The sequence below is a fragment of the Octopus bimaculoides genome, chromosome 10 (genome assembly GCF_001194135.2).
Source record: "Octopus bimaculoides isolate UCB-OBI-ISO-001 chromosome 10, ASM119413v2, whole genome shotgun sequence".
Taxonomy (NCBI): domain Eukaryota; kingdom Metazoa; phylum Mollusca; class Cephalopoda; order Octopoda; family Octopodidae; genus Octopus; species Octopus bimaculoides.
The window spans coordinates 71,281,481-71,304,496 of NC_068990.1; the positions used below are offsets into that span (position 1 = coordinate 71,281,481).

At 36.1% G+C, this 23,016-nt stretch overlaps 1 protein-coding gene across 1 annotated transcript in view; it reads left to right on the top strand.

Annotated features, from left to right (window-relative positions):
- The window catches only part of LOC106875903 (GON-4-like protein), a 79,860-nt gene extending 61,002 nt beyond the window's left edge, over positions 1-18,858 (top strand). The window contains exons 21-27 of the mRNA XM_014924219.2: positions 501-682; positions 4,465-4,693; positions 7,644-7,892; positions 9,638-9,940; positions 11,112-11,542; positions 12,858-12,960; positions 14,257-18,858. Of these exons, the coding sequence (XP_014779705.1) occupies positions 501-682; positions 4,465-4,693; positions 7,644-7,892; positions 9,638-9,940; positions 11,112-11,542; positions 12,858-12,960; positions 14,257-14,310 (1,551 nt within the window). The 3' untranslated portion in view covers positions 14,311-18,858. The remainder of the gene's footprint in view (positions 1-500; positions 683-4,464; positions 4,694-7,643; positions 7,893-9,637; positions 9,941-11,111; positions 11,543-12,857; positions 12,961-14,256) is intronic.
- The last annotated feature ends 4,158 nt before the right edge of the window (positions 18,859-23,016 follow it).

The window sequence follows — 23,016 nt, forward strand, 5'->3', positions numbered from 1 at the left end:
ACACACTGGAATCAATGTAATCGACTTAATCCCTTTGTCTGTCCTTGTTTGCCCCCTCTGTGTGTAGCTCCTTGTGAGCAATAAAGAAATAAGATGATACTTAGATATGTAGGAAGGTAGATAGATAGATAGATAGATAGATAGATAGATAGATAGATAGATAGATAGATAGATTGATTGATTGATTGCCCCTTCAATACTGCCTATGTAGATTTTCTCGAGAATCAATATTTCAGAAAAATATACAATTTGATCAAACTGTTTTCAAAATAATTGTGGAATTCCCATGGGTACTACTAGTATTAATAATACCGATATAATATTTTAATAGCAGCAACATAATATATTGATATTTTACTTTACCACTTCAAACTCTGTATTGTACTGATAATCAATTAGAATGCTGAGGTGGTTTACATGATAGAAATGTGATGTAGCTTTAATACACTTGAAACACTCTCTAAGTTTTAAATTGTTTACTATTGTTATTGTTTCTGCAGATTATTTTTGAGAAACATCCTAGTCAGTACCTAAAGGTTCTAAGAATCTTTGCGGAATGGCAGAGGAAGGTGACGCACAAGGAAGAAGAACTTCATGAAATGTTACTGCCAATGTTTAAGGGACAAGATGAACTTTTGGCTGAATTCTCAGGGTTATTTGGATTTCAACCACCTCCAGAAAGGTTTGTATGTTCTCTCTAATTGGTTTCTTTTGTCAAATGATTTTAAAGAAGTACGACATAGCTACTTTCAGACTGCATCTATTTAGGTAGTAGATTTGCAAGAAACAACAGCCAAATTGCCTTCAGTTTATGTCTTATCATTTTAGAAAAAGTCATTTTGGTCCTTGGGAGCAGATAGAATAATCAACTCCTTTGGTAATTGTTCTGCTTAATCTGAGTTGACCAGTGGTTAAACAATAATAAAAATACAAACTAAGGCTGTGAGCTGCTGGAATTCGTAGCACAGTGGGCAAAATGTGTAGCAGCATTTCATCTGACTTTATGTTCTGAGTTCAAATGCTGCTAGGGTCAACCTTGTTTTTATCCTTTCAAGGTTGATAAAATAATTACCAGTTGAACACTGAGGTCGTCGATGTAACTGACTTGACTTATCCCCTCCCCTGAAATTGCTGGCTTTGTGCCAAAATTTGAAATCATTATTACTACTGACCTTCCATCTTCGTCATTTTCTCCCCTCCCTCTACTACACTTTCATCCCAATCACTCTGTTAGCCCTCACCCATGATTTTGTTTCCTTCACCCACTCATCTTGGTTCTTCTGCTATTGTATTCCTTGATATTCACTGTGTCTCAATTATATTGTGTTGAGTAAATGGAGATATTGCAACATAGTCTAAGGCAACTGTACTACTTCTGGCTCCACAATATACAGGGACCCAGTGCACTTATTAAAGTAGTTGGGAAACAAGTGGAGACAATGCAGGGTTGAGAAGGCCCTTTAATCCAGTCTTAGACCTGATAACTGCTTTAGTACTGTGGTTTGAGTATAATTTGTGAAGTGGTTAGTGTTAAGAACAGAATCTGAGCTATGGCCACTAACTCGAAAGTGAAAGCTACAAGTGTGACTTGGTCTTTTGACTATTTTTAAGGCAACAATAATTCCAAATAAGAACTGATACAGACCAATGGCGGGCTTTCCAGTGGTAGTGGCCTTTCAGACCTATCATCACCACTCTATCTCTTTCCAGCTCCATCCTCTCTTCTAAAATTGCAAGTAGTCATTTAGACCCTTTACAAGAAACCTATTCTTCTCTGGCTCCTTTTCTCATGCTTTAACTCTTTTATCTCCTACTATAAAGTCCTCTCTTTCAGGGTTTGTAGTTTTGCAAACTGCATGACTACCTCACTAGTGAGGGTCACATGAAAATAACACCCAGTGCATGCTAGAAAGCGGTTGACATTAGGTAGGGTATCCAGTCATAAAACTCATGCCAAAGTAGACTGAAAAAGCTGATGCAGTCTAGAAAACCAAATCCTCAAATTATATTCAGTTTTTAGTTTCAGTAATTCTATCATCATCGTCATTTAACGTCCAGCATGAGCTGGCATATTTTGAACACTTCGACATGAGCTGACAGGTCAGAAGACTACACCAACCCCTGTTGTCTGTATTTTGATAAAGCTCAACAACCTGACTATAAATACAATCTCATTTTACTTAGTTAATCTCAGTATCATCATTTTTTTTTGATGTGTGCTTTACCATGCTTGCATGTGGGTCAGCCAACAGTTTGTTAGGGTAGCGCTTTCTATGGCTAGATGTCCTTCCTGTCACCAACCCCGCCTGTTTGCAAAGTAATATTCTTCTAGTCTATGAAACAATCTGGATGTGTTAATGTAAACAACTAGAAACAAATGCCATCAAAGCAAGGATCTTTACTTGTGAAGATCCTGCAACATCTCAAGACATTTCAAGAAACCTGGACCTGCTTTCATAGTGGACTTAGAGCAAATGACATCATTAGCAAAGCCGTGCGGGTGGCACATAAAAGACACCATTTTGAGCGTGGCCGTTTTCGTGCGGGTGACACGTAAAAGCACCCACTACACTCTCTGAGTGGTTGGCGTTAGGAAGGGCATCCAGCTGTAGAAACTCTGCCAAATTAGATTGGAGCCTGGTGTTGCCATCCGGTTTCACCAGTCCTCAGTCAGATCGTCCAACCCATGCTAGCATGGAAAGCGGACGTTAAACGATGATGATGATGATGATGATTGTTTATGAAACAGTAAATGAACATGTGTAGACTTGAGAAATGCAACCTCGCTTTCCAAACATATACACATACATATATTTCTCTTATTGTGTGTGTGTGTATACACATATATCATCACTAATTCGCATCCTCCTTTCATGCTGGCACAAGTTGGATGATTTGACTGGAGCTGGCATTGTTTCTATGTCTGGAAGCCCTTCCTAATTCCAACCATTTTACTGTATGTACTCTGTACTTTTTACATGGCACCAGCTGCAGTGAACCCACCAAATAATCGGTAAGGCATGGCTCCTCAACTGAAAGGGGAATAGTATTGAGGGAGGTGGCTTTGTGTCAGGTGGTGAGAGGTTGGAGTATAAATAGAGAGACAGAGATGAGTGTCTTGCAGTAGAAGAGATGAGAAAAAGATGATGATGACGATGTGATGAAGGTTGGGGTACACTCAAGTTATGAGGGAGGTGTACGGAAGTGAAATGGAACTAAGTATTGCATGGGGTGATTAGGTGGGTAAGTTGTGTGAGAACACAAAAGGAGAGTGGGAAATGGAAGAGAGGGGAGGGAGTGCAGCAAGTGGACACAAATAAAGGGAGGGGTTGTTAGGATATGTTATTGGGAAGACATTCAATAGGGTTGCATTATGTGCAGGTAGGTTTGTGAGGTTATTCACACACACTCATACACAGATAATGGGCTTCTTTCAGTTTCCATCTACGAAATGCACTCACAAGGTTTTGTTCAACCCTAGGCTTTGGTAGAAGACACTTACCCAAAGTGCCACGCAATTGGACTGAACTTGGGACCATGTGGTTATGAAGCAAGCTTCTTGCTTCTTACCACGTAGCCATATTTGCATACTCACACATATATGATGGGGTACCCAAAAGTAACTAGAAATGTTCTCTGTGGGACAAGTCCATTGTAGTTTAGGCTTCTATCGCTAGAAGCCACTTGATGCAACCTTCAAGCATTAGTCTGCTGACTGGCATTGTTGTTTGGGGGCATACTGCCACATGGTGTGTCTTTGTTTTGCAGTGTCTTTGTTTTGCAGTTTGTTGAATTTAGAGATGGCTGAAACAAAGGAATAGTCTGCTTTCGTGAAATTCTGTTTTCTGCTGAGGAAAGCAGCAGCTGAAACAGTTCTCATGCTTCAAACAGCTTACAAGGCTGCTGCCATGAGCAAAACACAAATTTACGAGTGGTTTTCATGCTTTAGGAATGGTCACTTGTCACTTGAAGACCAACCTTGTTCAGGGTAACCATCAACCTCCCGAATGAATGAAAACATCATGAAAATTCATGAACTGATCTTGGAGGACCATCACCAAACAATTGACGATCTTGTTAATATGACTGGTGTGTCCTGGAACCCCTAGCAATGAATTTTGAGTGAGGAATTGTGAATGAAAAGAGTTGCAGCAAAATTTGTATCTCACTTACTCACGGAAGATCAAAAGTAGTCATGACTGAATGAGTGTCACGAACTGAAAGAACATTTGAAAGTTGACCTGGACCTTTTTTCAAAGGTCATCACTGGTGATGAAAGCTAGTGCTTCGGAATTTACAGATGTGGAAGAGGTGAAGAAAAAAAATCAATGGAGGCATTAAAAGGCATCATTTTGCAAGTGTTCTAGTACTGTACTCCCTCGTGTGGTTATATATGTATATATATATATATATATATTCACACACATGTATTTATTGTTTATATCTATTTTTAATATTTTATAGTCAACCTGAAGACTTTGAAGAAGTCACTCTTGAAGGCGGAGAGTCTGAGATGAACAATAAGTTAATGGGTTATGAGGATGTTGAGTTACCTGATGCTGCTAACCAGTATGGAATGCCAGGTTGTCCATGTCAGTGTCACAAAGACAAAGAGAAATTACCCACCGATGGATTAAATAAGAAGAAAACAAAGAGTAAACGAATGTCACATTGTTCTCTCTGTAGTTTGACAGTAAGTTTATTAAACCATTTCACAGCTAATCTGTTCATTAATTCTTCCAGTAGCTAGACTCATCTTTCATTTTATCCAGGAGTAAGGAGCAGTTCAATGAGTACAATTTGATAATTGAGACTGGTTTCATAAAACAACTATTGTCATCAACCAGGGGTCAGCTTTCCAAGACTTTTCAATTCCTTCTGTTTTATATTTGATTTATTCAATCTTGTTTTCAGTCTATTCTTTGCTGTCATCACCACAAATGTATTTGACAACCTCTTGCTCTCTTTCCTTCAACACATCCTGTCAAGATAGTTTTGACTAACAAACTGTAGTGCATTGTATCATCATCATCATCATCGTCGTTTAACGTCCGCTTTCTATGCTAGCATGGGTTGGACGATTTGACTGAGGACTAGTGAAACCAGATGGCTACACCAGGCTCCAATCTGATTTGGCAGAGTTTCTACAGCTGGATGCCCTTCCTAACACCAACCACTCAGAGACTGTAGTGGGTGCTTTTACGTGTCACTGGCACAAAGGCCAGTCGGGCGGTACTGGCAATGGCCACGCTCAAAATGGTGTATTTTATGTGCCACCCGCACAAAAGCCAGTCCAGGGGCACTGGCAATGATCTCGCTCGAAAGTCCTTACACATGCCGCGGGCATAGATGCCATCACAATTTCGCTTTCGCTTGCCCCAATAAGTCTTCGCAAGCGTCCACAATATATCATTGTGGATTTGATTCTCAACAATATGTATCTTTGGACTTTCAGATTTTCTTGTATTGCAGTGTTTGTTACTTAGTCTTCCCAGTTTGTTCTGCTCAATCTAAATAGGAAAAAAGCAACTCTTAACCTTCTTTTATCGATTGATACATTAAAGCAGTGTTTCAAACACAAAACTTGCTGAATGGTTCTTTCTTAAAGCTGGTAGTAGAATTTCTTTCTCAAAACTACTCTAATTAAATCTAAAACCTATAATATAAAAATATATTTCATTTAAATATTATCACGTGAAAGAGTTGTAACCTGAATGATATAATTACTAAATGCTCGTTATTTTAAAACCCATCAAGCCAAGTGAGATTGTAGTCATGGCCGATGGCAGTGTCATGTAACTGGCATGTAAAAATCCCCCCTCAACCGTTGGGTGATGTGTTGTACTTCAGAAGACTTGTCAAGCCAAGTGAAATTGTTGCTGTGGCTGATGCCAGTGCTGGTTCACTGGCACCCATACCAGTGACAAGTAAAAAGCATTGTTCAAGCGCATGGCCAATGCCGGTGTCATGCCAATGGCACTCGTGCCAGTGACATGTAATAAGCACCCACTACACTCTTGAAGTGGTTGGTGTTATGAAGGGCCTCCAGCTGTAGAAACCATGCCAAACCAGGTTGGAAAATAGTGTAGCTGCCCAGCTCACTAGTTTTCAGCCAAACTGTCCGACCCATACCAGCATAGAAATTGGACGTTAAATGATGATGATGATGGTAAAAAGATACTAATTCTGTCCAATTTGTCCTCCTTTTTCTTTTGTTTATATTTTGTGTAGTTATTAGTGCTTGCCATTATTATATGAATCACTAGAATTGCTATAAACAAAAGTAATCAATGGGTTTTGAGTGATTAAGATGATGGATTAGGTTTAGTTTCTCCTGAATGTTTTTGAAATGAGATATTTAAAAAGTTTTTATTCCATTCTCTTCCTGGAAATCGCTTCCATTATTGCTATATAACTAAGAAATACTCAAACATCAGTTTACGCTCCTCATTTGTATTATACTAAATGCATTTCTTTTTAAAAAATATCATTGAAATCTTGGGCTGTTATTCATTATTAAATCTAAATCTTTTGTAAGGTTGGATTATTATTGAAATAAAGAATTAAAAATGGATTTGGGAAAATCCATAGAATTCAAGGAGCACAAATTTCATTTTGTTAAAGTATCTGACAGTATACAGTTGTTTGTTTAGTGACACCAAATTATCACTAATACTATAACATTTACATTGATGCTTTTGTTAAAATAGAAATAGTTAAATTAGGGTGGTATCAGCTACAGCAATATCTTATGAGGACAGGAAGTGGATGGTAGTTTTGGAGAAAGTTTTAATGCAAATGTACTGTTGAAAAAGGTGATAGGTGTACAGCAAAAACAACTAAACTGATTTGGATATGTAAGACAAATAAGTGACGTTTTTTGGGTGTGAATTGGTAATGGAAAGATATTACAGAGTTGTTGTTTAGTTTTGACTGAGTAGAAGCACTCATCCCAATCACGACAGTCCCTTCTGTTTGTATATCTAAGACTGTACTGTGAAATGCATCCTTCTTAAATGTATTAGGGATTGATTGGAAAGAGGTTTGATTGCACATAGCAGCTCCCTTGCTGGTTTTGTAGACAAGGAAATACAATTGCTCAGTCAGAACTGAGAATGTTGGATTCCTCATAGATAAGATGATAGAAAACTGAGTAATATGAAAGAAAACTTGCTTCAGTATTGTTTATATAAAATCACTGTTTTAGGAAAGAAGCTACTGTATGTGTGAGAAAAAGATGGGGAAGGTGTGATGAATCACACCTAAGAAATTTGAATTTTTGTGTCTGTCTTGTTGAATTAACCATAAATTTTGTATGCCCCGATGGACACTTTATAAAATGTTATATGAGAATAAGTTAAGAAAATATTTAGTAATATGTATAGAACTGTAATCGAGATTTTCCAGTCCAATATCTTCAAACCCTGCTTCTTTGTTTAACTATTTTCCAGTTAGAATATTGTCTTGCTGGAAATAACAGTATTATTATTTTCAGTAGTTGAATATAAGATTTGATGGTAGTAAATAGACCTTTTAGACATTTAGACACTGGATCTTTGTCTTGATGTTTTGTCTCTAGCAGCTCTGTTATGCTATGAGTGTGTGTATGCATTTATATAAAAATACACAAATCTCTTTTTCAGGTCAAAGATGGTAAATTGTATTTTAAGACAACTGGAAAACTGAAACATGTGCGTGCCAAAATCTCAGAGCCGTTTCATCTAAGTGACCCTGACAAAGAATCTAATCCTGAAGAACCTCTGATTCTGTTAGGAGATACAAAGCTTGACCACAAGGATCATTCTGCAGATGTTTGCAAAGATGGAAATAATTTGTCTGTCAGATCACCAGCTTCATCAGATTTATTAACAAAGCACAATTCTCCAAACAAAGTAAGCAAACCTTCATAAAATGTTTAATTGTTTTAATATTAAAAAAAAAATAATTTAGGTCTGCTCACTGTTGTGTATTCTGTAGTGAGAAATACGGTTAATTTTTGGAGAGCTCCTTAAAGAAACAGGTAAATTACACCAAAAGTTGTCAGTTCAGAATATTAAGACATAACTAATAGACTTGTAATCTGATGAAATTTGTAAGTTTGCTCCGGTACCCTGTCACTACCATTTTTACATTCTTTCCAGATACTTCCACTCACCTTTATATAATGTGGAGTAGCCTTGTATCTCCTCAATAGCAAGACACCTTCATGTGTCTTTCTATCATGCTTCAGCTTCTCAGGACCTGGCGTAAAGCCACATACCCCTCCTAAATAATTCCTCCCCCACCCTAGTCATGGGGAGCTTTTTTCCATTTCCCTTGCAACTTGGGGACTTCAGTAATACTGGTGGCCTGAGAAACAGCGTCCGCTACATACTGTAAAGGAGTTGATGTTAGGAAGGGCATCCAACTGTAGAAACTATGCCAAAGCTAGCCTTGCTGCTTGACATGGCCCTGTGGCTCAACAGAATGGAAAATGGATGTATGACGGTGAGGAGGAGTTTGTCTGCAGTAGGGAGAGTTCTGATGTTTTGGCAAAGCTCATCTTCTTCCAGATAATCATTATTTTCTTCAAATTGTTTTTGTTTCTTTGTTGTCATCTAGCACCTTATATTTTTGATAATCTTATCTTTATTTCTGTAAACTAGCAGATATTGGACTCTATTTTGTGGATACCATGCCAGCACCTATTATATATATATATATATATATATATATATATATATACACATACATACATACATACATATACCAGTGTTTTTTGTTGTTTTTTTTTTACTTGTTAAGGATATAGGAACTAGAATATGGGTTTGTCTTTCAGTCTGAGACATTAATAGTTAAGAAAGTTAAAGAAGTGATTTTAAATTCTCAATCGCAGAATAATGCTAATAATATAGCCTGAACAGGATAAGCTATCCCTATTTTGCAGAGAAAAGTGTAGGTGGCTAGCTGTGGACAGCTAGCCACCTACACTTTATCCTGTTCAGGCTATATTATTAGCATTATTCTGCGATTGAGAATTTAAAATCACTTCTTTAACTTTCTAAAAAAGACATCTCAACGCTTCTAAAAGCAAACTTCGTTTGTTTATTTACGTTTGTCGTAATTTGAATTTATTAATAGTTAAATATTTTCTGGTACCACATATTAATAGGAGTGGGTTTTAGACAGCTATTCAAAGAAGCAGAGTGATTCTAATGCAGTATTTGAAATTAAAGTATAAAATAACAATGTTGGCAATGGTATATCATTGAAGTGATGATCGGAAGGGCATCAAGTTGTAGAAACTAAGTCAAATGGCGTGTATCAGCACTGGTCTATAGGAGTAGCAGCTCCTGATAAGAAATAACTTGAACCCTGATATGACAATAATTGACGAGACAACTGTTGAGGTCTCACAGATGTCCACTAGATGTCTAGTTTTTATTGAATCCATAAGGATGTCTTAATTTGAAATTAGAATGTAGGCAGACAGATATTATAACAAGTGTTATGGGTTACATTATGTTATATTGTAACAATGTTATATATTATATAGAAATCATGAATCATTTTCTTTCTTTAAGATTGATCTTATATGTAACTTTGTTGATTTTTATTTATTGATATTCTCTTAACACAACAAATATTTACATTGCAGGAGATGTCTTCAAGCACCAATGGTTCTTCTGTTGCAGTACTGATGTCTGAAGCTCAGAATATGAAATCTCATGAAAATAATAAAGTTGAGAGTTCGCCAAATACAGCAAAGTCTGTGTGTGTGGATAAACCTGTAGTGCTTTCAAACTTTGATGAAATGGTTCCTAAAGCCTCAAATCCAACAAGCAATGATATTCTAGCTAAAGCCTGGGAACAAGCCTGCAGGAGTCCAACGGATAGTGTTGAACCAGATGATAGTTTACAAGATTTACTTCATATTCCTGTCAATCAAAACCAACCAAAGGTCAGACATTACATTCCATTCCATTTTATGATGGAACTTTTACTGAACTTTTTCATTGATTGATTTTCATTAGTAACTTGTTAGGATAATTAAAATTGTTTAATACATGCAATTTTATTGTTTGATGTCTCACTAATTACTTTAATAAGTTGTGTCTACGATTTATTACGTATTTTAGCCGTTTCTGCCTATACACATATGAACATGCTTCCAATATATTCCAGTAAACTGAATTTGTTTATATATACAAAATTACCATTGCCTTAACAATGTTTGCATATCATATGGAATTCTTTGAAGTAGAATTTCTACAGCAGTTTGATACCTTTCCTCTTGCCAATGTCTCTGTTGTTTCCAAGCAAAGTAATATTTCCCCCAAGGCTGGATGTGTTTATACGAGGGGCTGAAAACAAGAGACACTGTTTGTTTGATAGTGACACAAATTTGTAACTAGCATGTAATATCAAGACAAAAGGGTACAAACCTCCATCTACCCTCCACTTCCCATACACACAGTGGTTTTCTTCAGTTTCCATCTACCAAATCCACCCAAGGTTTGGTCAACCCGAAATTATAGTAGAAGACTCTTGCCCAAGGTACCATGCAGTTGGATTGATATATATATATATATATATATATATATATATATATATATATAGAGAGAGAGAGAGAGAGAGAGTTTTAATGTGTATCACCTTGGGCAAATGTCTTCTATAGCCCTGGGCTGACCAGTGCCTTGTGAGTGGATTTTGTTGTTGGAAATTAAAAGAAGTCTATTGTTTTAAGTGTGTGTCTTTGTTTGCATTCATGCTTCTCAGAGTATTGTGAGCTGAAGCAGTGATGTCATTTCTTCTGTCAACAAATTGGCTTGTTATAAAACAATACCTAAATAATAGTTGTCGAACCTATACTAGCATGGAAATATGGACATAAAACAAATGCAGACAACTCAAATAACAAGATAAATAAACATATATAACAAAATTTCTTTGAATTTTATCATTTCAAGAACAAAATTCTTCTTAAAAGACTATTTCACAAATTCCAACTAACTGATGAAATGGAGCAGGGATTGAACACAACCTCTCTCTCTCTCACTGTAGCCTTTTTGCCTTAGAAATTACTCTTTTAAGAATTGACACTTTAATTCTTCCCATTATTTTTGTTTCAGACTGTTGTATCTGAAGTTGGTCCTAGTATGTCAACAGATTTTCTTCTTCCTTCCCAACGAAATCTTTCAGCAATACCAGCTGTGATTACTTCAACATCTGTCACCCATCAGTTACCTGTCCCTAATCTGACAGTCGTTCCTTTGTCCACAATCACTGTTCCACCTCAACTCAACCAAATAACACTGCCAACATTCAGTCACCTCATACCTAACTTCAATCACCACAATGGAACACTACTCTCTAAGAGCAAGCCATGGCAGTTGTCTAAAGTGGAGAGGCGTGGTGCCATTGACAATTTGCTCAATTCGGCTGTTCTTAGTAAAAAACATTTACAAGTAATAACACCAAACTCAAATGACTATGCTAACCAACAAGCCATCTCGAACCAATTATTTTCAGAAGGAACCAATACTTCTAACAGATGGACAAAGTGAGTACTCTTCACTGCTTTTATAAGATGTAGGTGTGGTTAAGTTTACTTCCTAAACTCTTGCTGTTTGATTCAGTCCCACTTTGTGGCATATTCTACTGTAGCCCTGGTCTGACCAAAGCATTGTGAGTGGATTTGGTAGATGAAAACTGAAAGAAGCATCTGCGCTCGTGTATTGTATTTAATTTAATATTTCTCTTTCCATTCCCACATTATAAATACTACTAGTGGGAGATGTAAAAATTCCACAGAACGAAAAAGATTAAGAGAAGCTATTTAAGAAAGAATGGATGATCTGCATTTTTATTTTCATAAGTTATTTCACTTCTAGTCACAATAATATATTGTGACTGAGCACTTTATATTTCTCTCTTTCTCTTCAACAAACTTTTTAGCCATATAATTCCCCTCTTCATGTCTTTAATATTTCTCTTTTCTCTTTACCTCTTACTTCCATTAACCATGAGTGACAGCCTAATGCATCGACTGGCTATCTGCTTTCTCATTCACTCTCACATTTCCTCTTCCTCTCTCTTGCTCCACTTTCTCCTCTTCTCTAACAAACTAAAGCGTATAGTGTAAATGAAGAGGTAGGACATTATTGATTTAGTTCAATAAAAAAAAGAATTCTTTTCACCATCACTAAAGTGTTTAGTAACAAAACTCAGTTCATTTCATTTCAGTCCAGCTGTTTGTGTATATCTACATTTTCTTGCTGTCAATACAAATACTATCTAACTCTCTCTCTCTTTCTGTCTGTCTTTATTTGACCCCCCCTCCCGCCAGAACATCACCCTCTGCTAAATATTGTATCCTAAACATATCTCTTTCCCTCCCCACCCTACAGCACATCATTAACACTTCTCTCTCTTCACCTCTCCCTTCAACTAACAACGTGACACATTTCACCTTATACATCTTTCTCTACTTCTTTACTTCTATACTCATACTCCTCCCTCTCTCTCATTTTTACTTCACCTCCACAACTAAAGTATAATGGGCGAACAAACAAGTGGATTATTATATAGATTGCAATTACAAATTTTCTTATTAAAAAATCATAATTGCTCCTCACAGGAAAAGTAAATTAGTAAGGTAATAATATGTTGGGCTTAGTATGTTTAATGAAAAAAGAAGACAGAATCCTGCTACCACCAGGGCAACAGAAGTAGCAATACCGTTTGGTGGACAAAGTATGGAGGAAGAATTAGAGGTGGAATGACAAGTAGGCTGAGGCAGTCTAAATTTCTGTGTATAGAACCTTGTGATGTACAAAGTTGTAAAAAAAACTATTGTTTTATTTTCTTCTCTCCAGATGGATGGACAAGATGATTCTTGATAGTGTAAGGAAAGATGGAATTAATGCTCAAGTATTTGAAAGACTTTCTTGTAAGATAAATGGTCGAACGCCAAAACAAGTGAGTGCTTTTGTATGTTTAAATTTTGGTTAGACTTGGGTCAGTCCTGATCCAGCAAACTTTTTAATCAAAATAACTGGTTCAAGTTGTAGCCATTCTACCTTTTATTCAGAACATTGTGTACCTAGAACTGCATTAACTAATATATCATTGTTCTTTTGAGATAATAGAATGTGATTTGATGAAGATTTAGCTGCTTTTCTACCAGCTCAAGTAACCATGTAGAGGTGGTAACTTCTCTGGGGTTAACTGAATAACTATCAGTAAATTGGAGTAAATTTAATCAACTATGTCCTTCTCTTATATTTCGGGCCTTGTCTTTACATCTGAGATAATAATAATAATAATTATTATTATCATAATTGTCATTGTATTGGTTTCAGGCAGTGAGTTGGCAGAATTATTGATGTGTTGGACAAAATGCATTGCTTAATTTCTTCCAACACTTTACATTCTGAATTAAAATCCTGCTGAGGTTGACTTTGCCTTTCATTCCACTGGAATTGATGGTATCAAATTACTTCCTCCTCTCAAAATTGCTTACTTTGCACCTAAATTAGAGCCCACTATGAAATAGATCAATTGGTAGAAATGCTAGAGCAGGAGTGGGGAAACTTTTTAGTGCAGCGGGCAAAAATTTTCAATGTTGGCAGGCAGACCACAAGTTCTAACTCCTATATAATTGTGTAAATCTTGTATATATCTATGTGCAATTCTCTATATATTAATAAAGATAAGTTTAACACATTAAAGTAACGTGTAACATTTTCATTAATGCTGCCACTGAATTTTGGATGTTTATATTACTTATGAGGTATTCTTTATTTTTCAGCTAGAGTGTAGTTGGGTCTCAAGGGGGTGGTACAAACCTAGCAATATGTGTTCTATAGTGAAAACAAAATTTTCATTCAAATGGCAATTACCGCATGATTTCTGTTTGAGTCTAACTGTTTTACGTTGTAGTGGAAACGTGACCTATGTCGCAAATAGGCATATGAATGTTGTATAAATTTTATAATTGAAAAATTTATATATTTTGTACATACGAGTATATCAGCCAGCGGACGCAATTGTGCTTGTGGGCAGGGGTTTCCCCCACCCCTGCGCTAGAGCATCACACAAAATGTCCAGCGTTATATTTTCAACTTTTCACATTCTGGGTTCAAATCCTGCTGAAGTTATCTTTTCATTAGTTGGGGTCAGTTTAATCCAGTAATTTGCCCCCACCTCCCAAATTGTAACTTTATGCCATTGATAGAAATGTTTATTAAATTTTTGTCTTTGTTTTTGTTGTAGATTAAAGAAAGATACTCAGAGTTGCTGCAGCTTCTTGAACAAATGAAACAGTAGAGAACAGACTTACTGAACGCAATGTTCCTTCTTCCATCAACTGCTGCTGTTGGAATAACAGAAGTGACAAACTAACAATCAGTATCACCTACATACATACTGTCATCTCTGTGAGGATGTGTTTATACATTGCCAGCAGAGTATATAGAAAAATGTGTGATAATGGACATTGTTAATATTATGCAATATTGTAAACAGTGGGGGTTTGGCAGAATCAATAGAATGGCAGACATAAAGATACTTTACAGTATTTGTTCTGGCTCTTTATGGTTTCAGTTCAAATTCCACCAAGGTTGACTTTGCCTTTCATCTTTCCAGGGTTGGTAAAATAAAGTACCAGTTGAGTCCTGAGTTTGATCTACTTGGCTACCCCTATCTACTCACATGTTTGAGGCCTTGCACCTATGTAAGAAATGACTGGAGTGTGTATTGTGTGTGTGTGTGTATGTAATGTATATGAGCATGGCTACATGGATATGAAATTTGGTCTGTAAAGACATGGTTTCAAGTTCTATCTCACTGCATGGCATCTTGGCTAATCAGTGGCTCATGAGTAGAAATGGTAAATGGAAACTATGGAAACCCATTATATGTGTTTCTGTAACTGTTTGCATCCCTAGCTTTCGGCTGAAATCATTTGAGTAAAATATTGATGTTATGTTGATATTCCCTGCTAACAAATTGTTCTATTACTCCACATTCTTGAAAATGTGGGATAAAAACATCTCTTATTTGAAAACAGGCCAGGGTTTGCAACAAGAAGAGCATCTGATTGTAAAATAATGCCTCTTTAATAAGTTTTCATCCAACCCATTCTAACATGGGAAAATAGACTTAAAATGAACAAACAACTGAATACATGTATATGTGTCTCTCTGTTTTGGTTGACAACCATGGAACCAAGTGTTCAGTTCCACACTGCCAATTACTTACATAATGTGCTAATTGCCATTTTTATAATTATTCTACTGAAAATTACATGTAAACATGGTCAGCTCCAAACTGTGTGAAAGTAGTGGGATGGAATTGATAGCCTAAGATCACCACAAATAGAAATATTAACCTGACTTGACACATCTACCACAAAAATGTATCAGGGTTTTATTTTAACAAAAGAAAGAAACTCATATACAAACCTACTGTGTATATATTGAGACATTATTTGTTACTTATTATATATATGCTATTGCAACTGCTAAATTCAGTAGCTTCCTATTGTTGCAAATAATGGTTGCTCAATCTATTGTAGTTCATTAAATCAATGCTAAGTGTCTCTCATCCACCTGTAACAGTTTGTAGATGAACTACTAACTTTGTTCACCAGGAACAGCAATCGGTTTGGTTAATATTCTACAAATACTGGTTCACCTTCCACTCATTAACTGGTTAATTTGTTTATTCATTGTCAGATTCACTGCTCACTTTGTATAACAAGATGATTTACATGTTCATTCGACACAACAGCTGGTTAATTTGTACATCTTGTACAGTGATCAGTTAACTTGTTTATCTTGTATTGCAATTCTGGTTAGGTTTGTACAGTGTTAACTAGTTGACTTTTTATGATAACTGGTTAACTGGTACATCTTGTATGACAGGTTATCTCATTAATCTTGTATAACATCTGATGAACAACCCACTCTGTACAGAACACAGCCCCTTGTTTCCCCTTACACCACCTCAACTCAAGAGATTAATCAGAAAACACCATTTGTTTATAAGCAGATTAATTCATCCATTTTTTTTTTATGTAAGGAGACAAAATGAAGCATGAACCAACAGTTAAACTATGTATATACATACATATATATAAATGCAAATGGGTTGACCACCAGAGTGAGAGGTTTTCATTTTAACACTGTTGGTTGTCATGTATTCACAGTTGTTGGTCAAGGAGGGAGCAGAAGAGAAGACCCTGCCTCCATAATGCATTCACCTGTTTGTAATGTAGACCCTACACACCAGGTATGACTGACACCACAAAGACAAAACTAACGATGAATAATTTCTATAATACCACCTGAATTATTTATTTAGTTTTAGTAGATGCCATTTTGACATTAGTGAGTCTCTTATCTATTTATAGCCAGTCAAAAAACATTAATAAATCACCAAGAAAGAAAACAGCTTAACATCATCTTTATTTTTTTTTTTAAATCTCTTGTATATTGAATCTAATTTATACTTTTTATCACCTCGTTTTGACAGTTTTTTTTTTTTTTTTAAAGAATCTTTTAATCGAATTCAAATGTTGACATTTGTGACCTGTTAATGTGTCCAAAAACATAGATAAACTAGGTTCTCTCCTTTAAACACTTCAACAAACTGTCATCTCCATAAACACACAAATCATTAACACTACATTCCCTGATATTTCTGTTCGATAAATAATTGTTGGCCTCATGTTTTATTAAAGTCATTTCATTTTTTTTTCCAGACTTGTAAAAAATATTATGAAGAAAGAGGAAACAAATCCTCTCCTTGTCTTTAGTACCACCTCCTCAATTTTGTTGTAAAGTTTATTTATCATAGTTGTGAATTGAACATTCAAGGTCTAAGCATGAATTTCCATGTTAGTTTTTGCAGTGATTCCTAGTGGTAAAACTCATCTACTTTCTTTTCTGTTTGTCTGTCTCTCTCTCACTCGTGTGTGTGTGTTTATTGTCTCCTTGTCTTGACACTGTGCACTAATTGTGAATAACACCACTGTCAGGTAGTGCTGTTTGTGTGTAGTCTTGTGAGAAAATACGTTCCGACAAGGAGAAAATATTGCCTTAGTTGAAAACAGATGAGAGTTGGTGGGCAGCTGCATTGTAGAAAATCGCCTCAATAAACATTGACCCATGCAAGTGTGGAAAAGTATACATTAAAACAATAACGTATATTTACACTAGGGACAGAATCTGGTCCACACACCAGCGTGCACTTGTGTAACAGGCATACACCCAGACTGTGTAGATATAAATTTACAATTTATTCTTCATATTTCTCTCCGTGGAAGAACATGACCTAGTGGTTAAGTTGTTGAACTCAAAATCATAAGGATATAAGTTCAATTTCAGGATCAGGCAACATGTTGTTTCTTGAGTAAGGCAGATCATTTAATGTTGATCCAGTCTATTGAGCTCAAAATGAGTACCAGCTTGTTGGAGGCAGCCTGTTTTCCCTCTTAGTCACCTAAATAAATTAGTGAAAGTGTGATATAAGATACCAAATCATACTCATAAGTGACTGCTTAGCTATTCTGCTACTAGTAGCAACCCCATGAATCAAACTTAATGATTACTCTTCCTCGTGTATAACATGTATCCTAGTTTTTAAAAGAGCATTTAGGAATTTAAAAAAATGAAAAACCAATTATGATAAGAAAAACAATAACATTGACAAAAATTTAAATACTTTTATTATAACATTGACAAAATGTGTTTTGTTTCTGGAGTCTGGCTGTTAGTTATGGGACATGTAATTACAATTTGATATCTGCTAGATTTGTGACTGCCTGTCTTTAAAGTCAGGTCAGAACCTGGTATTTGTGATGGGACAAAAAATATTGAAAGTTGACCAGCTGTATAGCATTCAAGTAACTAAGTTTAATAAAGCATGAAATTTAAGAATTAAGTTTAAAGAACTAAAGAAAAGGTAACTTAAAGAGTACAAGAAATAATAATGTATATACTATATAAAAGGATTGTGTGTGTAGCTATAAATGTAAAGCATTTTAATAAAAGTGAAATCTGTTAGCAGACTACTTAACGTCTAGAATAACACGTATATGTAATCTATATTAAAACTGGTGAAGTTAAATCAGAGAATGTATTCTACAATGACTGAGGTGAGTTTTTCTTTTAGTTTCTGAAATTACGTGATACCTTTTCTCTCTCTGTTCTGTGCAAAGGAAAGATGACACAACCACTTAGGAATCATTGCAACAAGGAACATAACTACTAAAATGGAGTAACTAGTTTTCAAAAAAAATATGTCATAGATTTTTGGACTAAAACAATATAGGGCAAAGTTTGAATTGTAGCTCTAGTGAAGTCACCACCATTTATTCCATGTGTTTGAATGTTTATAATTTTGGCTTTGCATGAAATTTTAGTCAACAATAGCTAATATAACTAATATATTTGCTCACTCTGGTTTCATTGTTAAGCTTTAAAAAGTTTACTAAGAAACCATTAAACACTTAACTGCCATCAAACCTACCAAACAATCAATCAATCAATCATTTTTTTTACACATTGATTCTTGAAATTAAAATATTTTTTTAGAAAATCAGTAAACAAACAAAAAATTAAGTGAATCCTTTATAAAATAACAAAAAGTGTTTTCTTTGTGCAATCGTTCTCTCAACTACAGTTTATCACCAAGGGATTTTGTAAATAACAGTGTTGCCTCATTTTCTGGATGAAAGACAACAAAAATTAAAACAAAAAAAAAAGTCTCCAATATCTCTGTCTAAAGTTTTATTTTTGCCAGGAATATTGGGTTGGCTGTAATTGAGTTCACATTATGTAAAATATTAAAAGCTGTTGTATCTTTTCATCATTTCTTGTTTTTTATTATAATTAAATATCTTGTATACCTTTAATGCTTTTGATACTAACCCACCTGAAATTGCCCTCTTGTTTTAAAGGGGTTTAAATTAAAACCTTCCATCAAAATTTCACATTGATTTATATCTCAAAAACCAGCTTAATAACATTCAGTCATTTTACTAAATTCTTCATTATTTGCAAATGTAATAGAAACAAAGACATTGTATTTCAAGAGATATGTGATAAGAAAGGGTTAATAGAGTTCACATTGTTGCAGATAGTGGATCCAGGTCTCGAATCCAAGAAAAAACTTCCTCTTGCCAGTCCCAAAGAGTCTTAAAAGAGATGGCCAGTGCTACCATTCTAAGACAGTTCCTTAATCATTGCCTGAACCTTTCATTGTCAGCAGACAAGCTCATCTTGGTGATTTCAATGTCAAAGAGACTGAAGGAACGACATCCTGTATGAAAACAAGGCACCAGAAATTGCAATACAAACCTGTGCAGAACATGAGGTGTTCATTACCAACACAGTTCTAGCTCCCAAACTGATTTAAAACTACATGGATGCATCCATGCTCAAAGTATTGGCATGTCCTTGACTACATCATCATGAGAAGCAGATGATTGTTGGACAGTCCTCATCAGCTGACTCCAAATTTCTCTTTGGTGTTAATCGCCTGTCCACTTAAAGTGTCAATCAAGAAGAAAGTTTCATACACCAAAACTTAAAGACCAAATTGAAAAATTCAAAGGATGCATCAAAGACCAGCTGGCAAACAGTTATTGGAAATGAAGGACATCAATGATGAGTGGACAACAACTTGAAACATCATCCAAGAAGCTGCAGAGAACACCACTGGCTTCACAGAAAGAAAGAGCCAGGATTGGTTCAACAAAAACAATGAAAAAAATCTCAAAATTCATCACTGTTAAAAGATGTGCTCATCTACCCCTTGAACAACAAGGGATAGATGAGCATCTCAAACGAAAGAGAGGAAACACTTTCAAGATTTCAAATGGGTCTGTCAAATCAGAACCAGAGAGATTGAAACCAACTAGTGGATAGAAAAGGTTACTCAGCTCTAAAGATATGCAGATGCCAAGGACCTTAAAAATTTCTAAGCCTGTGTCAAAGAACTATATAACCCAACCTGTGCTACAAAGACTATGGATCTTGGTAATAGCATGCAGAAGTCAGACCAACATGGCAGAACATCAGAGGAAATGAGGAGGACAAATGACTATGACAAAAAACCTCCACCAACTATAAGATGTGACCTCTAAACGAGGAAGCACAAATGAAGAAAGAAATGAAAACGAGGAGCAATCGACTTACAAAGCCTTTTATAGGCTCAGCACGTTAAGTCTGTAATGATTGGTCATCTTACTTATCATGTGAGTTTTGAACATTGGTTGAGTCCTGTACTTTGATTGGTTGAGTATTGCACAGGACATGGATCAAAGATCCAATCACATTGTGTGTAATACATTCTCAAACAACTAATCTGTATGTGCTTTGGAGTAACAAATTACCTATGAGGATTTTCATGAAGGTGAGTCATATTATTTTCCTGCTATTATTCACCAGAACAAAATTAATATAATGGAGCATATATAATCAATGACAGTCTGAGCTGGATTATCCAAACGAGGGACAAACTATACAACCACCAGAATTCACGACGTTTTATTTAACAGAGGAATAAAGTCTAACTGTTATTTTTGAAGTTCATTTCTTGTATTATTTCCATGAGTGAACATGCAACACTAACATTAATAAACACAAAATTCTTGTCTATCCCTCCATCCGGGACCCCTTTATCTCAGTCTATATTTGCTCTACATAGACATATTATACCTTTTTGGAATCTGCATGATCCTGAGATTGAAAATCTATTCTTCAATTGGTTCTTGAACATCCACCATTGGGATCAGGTCAGAATGAAGATTTGTTACATGCTAACAGTTGAAAATTCAAATTTTAAAAGAACTCCAAAAATTTATGAACTTACAAGTTTTACATTTAAACTGAATTGAAAGTGTGGTGTTATGGGCTGTGATGAGCTGTGTGTTGTTGGTGGAGAGAGATGAGGCAAACAGAAGTGAAGCCAGACTGGAAGGGCCAGACCGGAAGTTGGCCACACGCTGTCGAAGGCCAGCACGTGGGGGCAGTCAGAAAACAGACAGCTTACGAGAAAGACGTGTTTTGATCAAGAGCGATTGTTTACTCCGCTGCGGTCGACAAGGTAAGGTCCAACGTTTCATTCTGTCCTTTTGCTTCTTGTCTTTTTCCTCCATCACACCACAGAAAGTAATACCAAAACTTTGTGACTTTAAAAAATATTTTCAATTCAGTTCACTTAAAACTAGATCCAAGTTAGAATGAGAGGTTTCGTGTTCGTGAGACTTTGAAGTTCAACAGAGTTTGTGAATTGAAGCACTCAAAAAGGAAATATTGAAGAACTCTAGTTTTTATCCCGAACTGAACTTCTGCCCAAATCAGTCTTTCAGCTTGGATTGGACTTTCGGCCAGATCAGACTTTTGACCAGATTGGACTTTTAGCCTGAGTTAAAGTGAAGTTTTGAAGTTCCATAGAGTGAATTGAGGAATTTAACTTTATTTCTTCTTATGATAGAAATGCCTTGGAAAAGCACAAAGACCACAAGCAAAGAGAGAAGTAGATGCAGCAAGGAAGATGTCAAGGGCTGCAGATGACAGTAAAAGTTTGTCAAGGAGAGAAGCCGATGCACATAAGGAAGAGAAATTCTAGAGCTGCAGGAGATGAAGGTCAGGCTTTATCAAAAAGAGAGGCAGACGCTGCAAATCATAGAAGAGCAAGATCTTTAGAAATACCTGATCAAAGACATTCCAGATAGGAGTGGAGCTTCTGTTTTGAGCCTGTCCAAGCTGGCTTTTCAGTACAACTGTGACAGTGACTATTCAGCTCATCTCAAAATATCTATTGGATCAATGACCATTCAGTGTGAGCACTGCAATGTCCTCAAATTGAAAAAATGAATCTGAAGGAATGTACTGCAGTAAAGGCAAAATACACCTGGGAGATCTATCAGTTCCTCCAGAGCCATTGTTATCACTTCTAGATAGGAACTCAGCTGAATCATCACATCAGAAGTTACAACAACTGTTTTGCAATGACTTTATTTGGAGCCAAGGATGCTACTCTGCCTGAATGGAAAACAAACTGCAGAATTCAGGGCCAAGTTTATCGCAGGATTGGATCTCTTTGGCCACTTCCAAATGAACCCAAGCAGTTTCTCCAAATGTACTTCATGAAGTCACCATTCACATTGTTGGGTAAGACTTTGACAAAAACAGGGACATAGTTCTCCAGAAACAGGATGGAACACTTCAAAAGGTTGCAGAGATTCACAGATCCTATGATGCTCTGCAGTATCCACTGATTTTTTTGGCAAGGAACAGATAGGTACCACTTACTCTAAAAGCAAACTGACCCAAACACTGGATTGCAGACAAACAAGAAGATATATGCTCAGGACTTTTATGCATACAAAATCATGTTGAGGCAAAACAACTTTAACCATCTGCTCAGATTTGGTTAATTGTTAAATCAGTTCTTTGTTGGCATGTATGCCAAAATTGAATCTGAAAGCCTTCTTTTTATCAAGTTGAATAAAAAAATCTGAGCTGAGGACTACATCCATCACAGAGATGCAATACAAAATGATGGACATGCTCACAATGCAGGACAAATAGTGATTCTTCCGTCTTCATTTGCTGGTGGTCCAAGATAGATGCATGAGAAGCATTGGTGGGCTAATCTGCTAACAGATAATTAGTGAAGCTAACTATTCATTTAGCAGATTAATGGACCAATTAGCTTCCACTAAAGTTAGTTCCTCTGACTTTAAGTCTGCTAACAAAATTCATACATTTGTTCTTGTTTGTTGTGGGCGTGTCTCAAAGAGTCTGTCAGGCATGCTATTGGCTGACTATGTGTATATGTGACAAGACGTGATTGGCCAATGCAGCAGCAGCAGCAGCAGCTAGCTAAGTAGTATTGTCTAATTCTGCAGTTTTGAGTTGTGTTCACTTATGACATTGTCACATTACAATCTTACAGTGTCAACGACAGCAGTGTACTTTATCAGTTTATCAAGTTATCACTTTACCATTATGGAAGGTG